General features: G+C 30.7%; 1 protein-coding gene across 1 annotated transcript; it reads right to left on the bottom strand.

The window, feature by feature from the left end:
- Positions 1–222: 222 nt before the first annotated feature.
- LOC130445429 (prostaglandin reductase 1-like) lies at positions 223–4,363 on the bottom strand. The gene is made up of 6 exons (XM_056781038.1): positions 4,037–4,363; positions 2,953–3,055; positions 2,424–2,615; positions 1,411–1,684; positions 936–1,035; positions 223–478 (listed from the first exon to the last, which is right to left on the bottom strand). Exons 1-6 carry the CDS (start codon positions 4,176–4,178, stop codon positions 249–251), a joined length of 1,041 nt encoding a protein of 346 aa, XP_056637016.1. The 5' UTR covers positions 4,179–4,363; the 3' UTR covers positions 223–248.
- Positions 4,364–9,014: the final 4,651 nt, after the last annotated feature.

Raw genomic sequence — 9,014 nt, 5'->3', positions numbered from 1 at the left:
ATTAGCACGTAAAATTATATTTTTTTTTTCAGGTTTCTAGCTACTGGAAACCCTTTTCGATCCATGCCTTTCTCATTCAGGATGTCATTATTTTCACGTCATCTACTCACGATTTCTTTGCATCCGGAAGAATCTTATGTACGTTAAACATTCACTTGTTCAATAATCCCCTACTTTACTGTAGTAATACCTGACAGGTTGATTGTAAAATAATAAAAACCATCAATTCAATATTGTTTATTTTTCACCTACACTTTTACAATAGCTTTTCCTACATTGACCCCTTTTAACATTTCCACAAACGCTTTAAACATATTTCCGAATCCTTCTGTAACAGTTTCACGATACTTGAGCTTTCCTTCCTTTAACCATTCTATATTTTGTTCAATCCCTTCATGCCATCGTTCTATCCATCTAGTTACCAGGAACCCTTCAATTCGTAACTGTTTACCAATTATGAACATATCGATGGAAGAATCTGAAATTATTGAAAAATTTTTAGAGTAATTGAAAAACTAAAACTACTTTGAGGAATAAACGAGATCAAGCAATCTTATATTCTGAGAAAAATCTAAGAATAACAACGAAAATAAAGCAAATAATAAATAAAAAAAATATATGAAGGACTTAAACAGCTATGGGATACCTAAATATGAAGTATTGAGGCCTTGTTGAAAAAATTTCAATTCATTTAATTTTTTTCTGTGTAAAATAACAATAAAATAATTAGCGAATAAATATTACATATACTTCAAAAATTCAGAACTAGTATAAAAAGAAAATAAGTTATGGAAAAAGCAACAAGAGCCTAATAATGAATCTTTTACTAAATCAAAATTTATTTCTGCTCGATATGCAAGAATTTCTATGTAGCAAGCGGTGAACGAACGAAAATATTTGTGTAACAAAAATTTGAAATTATTTAACACATTTACTTTTTGCTGCTTCATTGTAACCGGAAATAGAACCGCATTTTGAAACTCTTCCAAAGTCATTCATCTGGGAAATAACAATTGTACTTATTTCTCCACCAACCTACGGAAATTGTAGTTTATGAATATCATTTTATAGACATTGTGATCTCATGAAACTAAGATCAAATAATACTTGGTTTGCACGAGTCCGAATATGTACAATACATTTATTCTTATAGTAATAGTTTGATTAATATTAGTATTCTGAAGTTTTTGAATGAAAACCAAACATTTATGCAATATTTCGCATGAAAGCTTGCACACAAAAAATCTATCTGCAAGATAGATGTCGCTATTAATTAATGCTGATCATAAGCTCGCTTGCCACGAAAGATAAAATGAATATTAGTTTACTTTCGAACTAAATCAAAGTTTTTAAATTAAAATTGTTGTAGAACATTTATTCCAAAATTGAAATTCAGTGGTAAATACTTACGTTATCGAAATAGCAATCCACTCCATTCGGTGCAAATTTTTTCAATGCTTCAGCAACATTATCCGTTTTGTAATTTATGAAATGATCGAATCCCAATTCATCTGTCAACCACTTACCCTTATCATCTGATCCTGCTATTCCTATAACCTTGCACCCTTTTATTTTAGCTATTTGACCTACTTGATTTCCTACACCCCCTGCTGCCCCAGAAACTACCACTGTTTCCCCTGCTTTAGGATGACATATTTCAAGGAAACCAAAATAGGCGGAATTTCTGAAAAATAAAATTTCATAATCTATACATTGCTTTCATTCTACCAAATGATTCTCAATTTCTAAAAAAATCCGGGTGGAATATAATAGATTCCATCTTTTTTTTAGAGCTGCTTTAATTTTTACTGCAAGCACAAGCTGCAGCAATCCATTCTAGTATATCCAATCCTGACTTACAAGTGCATTTAGATCTATCGGGATATTATTCCTTCATCTATGTCTGGAGTTTCCTCAGCGACTCTTGACAGACAATTTATCTTCCCATTAGTTCTCTATGAAATGAAATCTAGTTCAAGCAATCCTCTGATCATTTAACATATCTAGTTCTTTGTTATCTCACGTTCTCTATAATCTTATCAATCTGTTCTATTCGAAACCATTTAATAGTAGTTTTTAATGTTTCAGGCTTTTGACTAAAAAATGTTTTCAATACCAAAAGATACTGAAACAACTTTTCATATACTGTTTATAGGGTTGTTAAAGTATAATAAAAAAAGTTCACAAATTGAGTATTAATTTCGAACTAATCACTCATCCCGATAAATGATTTTCTTTTAGTAACGTTGTTAAACTTTCTTCTTGTTTATATTCAGACACAGAATCTACATTTTTGATGGTAGTTAACCAATATATTATCTATATAGACACTCAATTGCAGCTGCTATAATTTTTCCCACCTATTACTTCCTTAGGTGTCAATTATAACAAAGAAGACAAAGTTATTTAACCTAAATACTTACCCCGTCATACCAGCTGCTCCAAGAGCTAGAGATAAAGGCAAATTTTTCAGTTTCTTTGACACTAACTGCGGAGCTGTTCCTCTACCAACAGTTCCTCTAATTTCCCCAGTTGAAATTGTATGGGTCCTCCAACCAAATTGACCAATGACATGCTCCCCTACTGGATATTTAGGGTTCTTACTGTCTATTATTCTAAGAATAGAGTTACTTTATTTAAAAAAAAAAACGTGAAAATGTTACCCGAATGTTAAGCCGAAGTTTATTTATTTGTATGAAAATTATCATTCGTATATTAATCTGTGTAACATCAAACAACAAAGTTGCACACTTACGTTCCATCCTTCTTTGTTTTGGAGAATTTCTATTCAAACTAACTTTCAAAAGTTCGAAACTTGAAACAATTGAAACATACAAACTATATTAGACAACTATTTGTAAGAGGATTTGTTCGAATCGTTATTTGGTTTGTTCTTTGGAAAGTTGAGATACCTAATCAATAAACTCATGGAAATTTATGTAAAATACTTACTTGGCAATCTGAGTTCCAATAAAAGTTTGTCCTGGTGAAAGACTAGGCTCATAAGCTCTCATATAGGGATCAACACTCAAGTAAACTGCTTCAGCGAGAAATTCTAGAAAGTATATTCACGCTATTTAAATCAATAGTTATCATTATATAGATATTACTATAAAACAAGTAATTTAAATAAGTTTTTTTCTAGATAATAAGTAATGAGGCTATTTATTCACTGCTACCACATTCTTCGGAGACCGAAGATCTCTCTTTAAACAGAAGAGACACCAGACTCAGACTCAGAATGCTTGGTAACCTTCAAACATCATCTAAGTGAATTTTTTCGTCAATATATCACAGTAGATGGAAATTGGTTACACCATTATGCCCCAGAAAATAAAATACAGTGGAAATAATGAATTCATCTGGACAGGCTTTTATTATGCCGATCTAGCAACACTTTAAGTTGATAGATTTAAAAAGAAACGATCGTATTTGTTGTATAAAAAAGAAAAACAAAAAATAGCCGAATTTGATTAAAACCTATTGCCTCATCCACTATATTCATCTGAACTAGCTGCTTCCAATTAGATCCTCTTCCCAAAATCGAAAAAGTAGCTTTGATAACATGTTGTTGCAGTTTTTATGTAACGTGATACACTTCAGAATAAAGTTCAAATACACAAGCCAATCGTCGAAATATGAGGCGAGTGAATAGACGCACTACACCAATTACTACAAATACCAATTTTTCTCAAATATTTCACTAAAAACATCTCAACTAACTTGCAATGACTATGGTAATACATCGTTATATGATTTTACGAAACCATTTTCAATTACATCGCCATAAGTTTAATTTTTCTAAACACGTTTTGAATCAATAATTTTCCTTATGAAGAATGTACAGACCTTTAATTATAGATTAAGACAATTATCTCGTTTTTCTGGCAAAACTGAAGATCTGACAACTATGCAAATGCCACCAGTACATCGATCTTATTACAAAACTCTAAGAGCACAGATTTTCTTATACATTATGGTTGAATGGTTTAGTTTTTTATTCTCTAGTATACTTTTGAAATATTGAAAAACTCACCTCCATTTTTTAGAGGTGGTAATTCTTCTTCCACTATTTTCAAATCGCTTTCTTTTGGCCAACCATCAAAATGTTTATCAAGAACAAATAATTTTGCCTTTACCATGTTTGTTACTGAACGTTTGCTAAACGAATTGATCATATAATTTTGGTATCATTCGTTTCAACCGATGATCTATAGATAACCAGTTGATTTGAATAGATAATTTGTAATTTGTAATTGTAATTTATATCAGAATCAAACGTTCATATCAGCATTCTTAGCAATAGAAATTATAAATCGTTTTGTACAACTCATTTTTTGAATCTATTTTGTTCAAAACTGACGTAAAAAACATTTTTATTTCATGATAGATCTATCTAAATGAACCATATCGATAACAAATTCTGTCAATTGGTTTTCCTTTATCCCTTCGAATAATATGTGGGAAAGAAATAAAAAGCTTCCATGAAAACATATCTATAAGTTTAGTTTGGATCCCTCACGACTCACGTAAAGTATTAAATCGTTTTCTCTCAACTTTTGCGCATCTAACGTGGGTGTTTTAATATCCAAAAAGAAAAGAATATCCAGTTACTGAACTGAACATCCTTTAATTCAGCCTCGGCGATAAGTTTTTAAGCTTTTCAACATGTTGAGGGCCGATACAGATTTTCCACTTGGGACCTCTACAGCGTCTGTTGTTGATAAATGACTATTAAAGTCTGTCATATATTTTCTGAATTATACTTTATTTGGTAACGTAATCTTTATATTAATAATTAGTTTTTACAAATGTCTATTAATTAATATACAAATATTCTTTTTACTTTTATCAGTAACATTATGTTGAACCCGACTTTTGACAATACAAATTAAAAAATATGGAAACCTATAGAAGAAATGGAAAAACAACATTTGTAAAAGAAATGAGGATAATAAACGAAACAATAAAATAGGAGAAAGAAGGAAATAGAACAAGAAAATTGTTTGCTTTCTATTTAGGTCCTGAACAAGAGAGTTATGTTGAAAGTTATAATAAAAATGGAATAAAGATACAAAACAAATAATCACAAGATATCATCTTCTTTAGCAAGGTGATGATTTTACTACGTATAGGACGAAACCTCTATCTACCTCCTCTTGAAGTGTGAATGGACCTTTAGAAGATGAAAATCTTTAACAGCTACATCATGAAGCTCCTGAAAAGAGTGGGATTAATAGACTGTAAACTGTGATCATCCCTAGTGTCACAGCGAAAGAGATGACACAAAACATCCTTTGAATCGCTGTTTGTATGACACCCTCAAAATTATACATGGATAACTATCACTACAATAGATAATCTAACAAGTAATTGCCAAGAAAAAGTGTAAATGAAGGAAAAAGTAAAGAAGAAGAAGAGCCGAGGAGATAATGGATTACCAAACAGGTCAAAGTGAGGAAAAATTTCTGGATGGAATGAAAGTATTTACTAGTAAAACAATAATATGTGATAAAGACAAAGAATAGTCGGTCTTGATACTACCAGTGAAAAGGCATGGGAATAAAGCAGGAGAAAGACGATTTTTTCCTCAATTTATTATTTTAACCAGATAAACAGTCGCATTAATCATGTATCCTTTCATTACCCTATAGACACTAATTCAAAATGCGTTTTCCTTAACTTACCAGTTTTTAATGATATAAATGCTAAATGCTAAATGCTAAATTTTTTCAAGTTAGCTTTCACACAATTATTTGTAAACTGAATCCTTCGTACACAACATCCAGTTTCATCCAAATAATAGACTTCAATTTATAGAGATAGCCTAAGACATACTAATTCAACATGAATGCTGTACGTCTATGTACTACCGGCACCATATGTGCATAAATAATAAAAAAAATGATATGAAGTATTTATTATAGGACATCCTAACTCATATTTTCCTGTCATATGACTGCTTGAGGGTTTAAGAAGGACGATTCAAGTAGTTCAGAATATTTATCTTATTTCTTTTTAGATGTAAATCCAAGAAGACCCAAGCCTGTTTTTTATTCCATAAAACTGACATCTACATATAACTATTTCATGGGAAAATTTAATAAAATCATAAATCTAGAAAATTGAGGTTTGTTTCTCACAAAATTTTATACTCTTTTGAAGTGTTTACGATTTTAGATTGTTGATAAGTAATCTAATAAGGTATATTTAATTAATGATTATTTTTTGACTATCGAAATATCGAGGATGTGTATCATAATAATTTTAAGAATTATTTTTACTACTATTTTACTATTTTAATCATAATTTGTTTCATCACTTGTTAACAACTGATAACCATGAGGCAGCAATTTGAAGGAAAACATTGAAAAATAAAAGAAATTTTCAAAAACCACAATCGCGTCAACCTGATCGTGATCTGAAACGCTGATTGTTCGGAAACTGATCGCGTTAATCGGATCGTAGTCACACAAGAAATACTACTTAAATTTCGAGAGAGACAAATAAAACAAATATTCATGATTGAATATGGCTTCACTGTTCTTCAAAATATTCTTAATTAATATACACTTTTAAATCCGTTTGTACCAATTGTCGAAGCATTTTTTCCATTCCAATTAAGGTACCTCCAAACATGTGATTTGACGCATCAACCGCTTCTTCAGATGTAGAAAAACGTCGATCTTGCAATTTATTTTTGGCCTGCGGAAATGAGAAGAAATCATTGGGGACAAACAAAAACTGTACGGCGGATGTTTTGACTGTTCAAAAACGTTTTTGTTTGAAATGATCTGTTAAGTTGAAATTTTTGCAGCCGTTGGTGATATTGATATTCGTACTGAACGCACTGTTTACACCATCACTACACCAAAACAGTCTATAAAATCTTGGTTATCTTCCATCCTACGTCTTTAAACAAGGGAAAATAGAGGGTCTCGATTGCGGACCAGCTGCGGACAATGCAGAGATAATTTTACGAATAATTTGGACGGTGAGCAAACCGCGTGAAGCAAGACATCTCAAAACGACGAGCAGACACAGTAGAACAGCAATTCTTTGGAAAGCTGAGGTTTAGCTTAATGAGGAAGGGTTTTAGTGGGTCCTGCAAGTATATTACAACCCCATACAATTTTTTAGTTTTCTTCGCATACTACATAACCCTTATATAACCAAAATATTCATTATGTTTTTTTAAATTCAATCATTAATTCAATCAATTTATCAAAGGAAATCTGAAAACACCATATTCCGGTTCCCTTTGTGTATCAGATGTCTGTGAAAATTGGAGATCCAAAAATGAAATTCTAATCGAAATTATTCATTTATTTTAAACCGAATCCATACTTTCTCGTCACTACGTCATTTGATACTGACTCCAGGGTCGTATCTCGTTTGAAATTATTTGTAATTTACTTTGAAACGTATTTACTACACAAGAACAGCTCGATGTAATTATACAAATTATAAGACAAACTAATATGATGATAAATTGGATGAACCAAGCACAAACAAATGTAAATATTGGGAATAGTAAAGTAGAAACTAATTAAATTGAATATTCAAACAAAGAGATAACTTACACAAAAACGATTAAAAACTTGCCTATTTGTTTAGATTTTATATAATGGAGATAAATTTGGAAACCTAAAGTTAATATAAAAATAGCAGGTATGTTAATAATATAAACAAACTTTTCTAAAAAAACGATTTAGAAAGATTTCAAAGTGCTTAAGATAGAGATCGTAGGTAGCAGTGAATGTTGACATTAATGAAGTCAGAATTTAATAGTTGACAAAAAAGTTTTTATCATATCAAAAGCGTAGGCGCTTAAATTCCATATAAATATTTATTCCAATTCAATAATAGTATATGTTTTCGTATTATATCCTATCATTAAATGCCCAAATTGTTCTTACAATATATTATTTTTCTTCTGAATAACTGAAAATGATGAAAATCTATAATGAATTGGTAGCAGACGTTATTTATGCAATCAAAGGCGTTCTGGGGTAGCTCAAACTCTAGTTTAATATGAAACTAACAATTTCAACAAAGTTTTTTCGAATTGTTCACTTTTTCATATTACCTTGAGTAAATGATTTTGGTTTTCAGTTGCCTTAATTCTGTTATGAAAATGTTGTTGACCACTCTACTACAATCACCTTAATACTTATGTGACTACTTTCAATTTCAGTAATAAGAAAGGGCAAGGTGGTTCTCCAATAGAAAAAAAATCAATTGCCAAATTGAATTCCCTTTTCAACTCCTCCCGATCTTTATCTTTTACCTTCCAAGTCACCGCATGGATTCGACTCTTTGTATTTATTTAAAAAGCTGAGATTTGCTACATATTGTTAATACATCTTTCTTAAATATGACAACTGACAGAATAATGTGAGTTCTGAGGTTCTGTGATCTGAGGCCCGTTAAATAGAGCATGGAACGAAGTAGAGACATTAACCTCAAAAACTATTTTATTCTCAGTTTATCAATTAGGTAATTTGTTTCTATTAAAGTTTGTACCGTTCGAAATACGAAAGGTTTGAATGAATGTCACTTACAGTAAGTTTATTTTAAACAAATTATGTTTTTTATAAAATCCTTTCTTGTTAAAATGAAGTAATGAATCAATCTTCCCGTTTACTTTAAAAACACCTCGTATATTTTTTTTATTCCATTTCCCAAATAATAACGCACTTTTATTGAATTGAATTACCCAAACGGTTGAAATCTGATGAATGTATCTGGAGGGGTTTCATTCACGGTTTATTTATTATTGATTCGGAATCAAATGCGAAAGGTAGATATTTCTTTTTGTTGTTTTTCAACCAACAAATATTTGAAATCAATCCGGTGAAAGATTGATTGAGATAAATGTAAGTGAGAATTAAGCTGCTATTTATTCTTTAAATTAAAAATAACAGTGAAACAATGTTTTTTGTAGAGATGAATATTGATATTTTTAAAAAGTATTGAGAACGAACCAACTAAAACCAATGCCAAAGCAATCT

This window comes from Diorhabda sublineata, chromosome 6 (assembly GCF_026230105.1).
Source record: "Diorhabda sublineata isolate icDioSubl1.1 chromosome 6, icDioSubl1.1, whole genome shotgun sequence".
NCBI lineage: Eukaryota > Metazoa > Arthropoda > Insecta > Coleoptera > Chrysomelidae > Diorhabda > Diorhabda sublineata.
The sequence above is the reverse complement of the archived record's forward strand: the minus strand, read 5'-3'. Positions and strand labels throughout refer to the sequence as shown.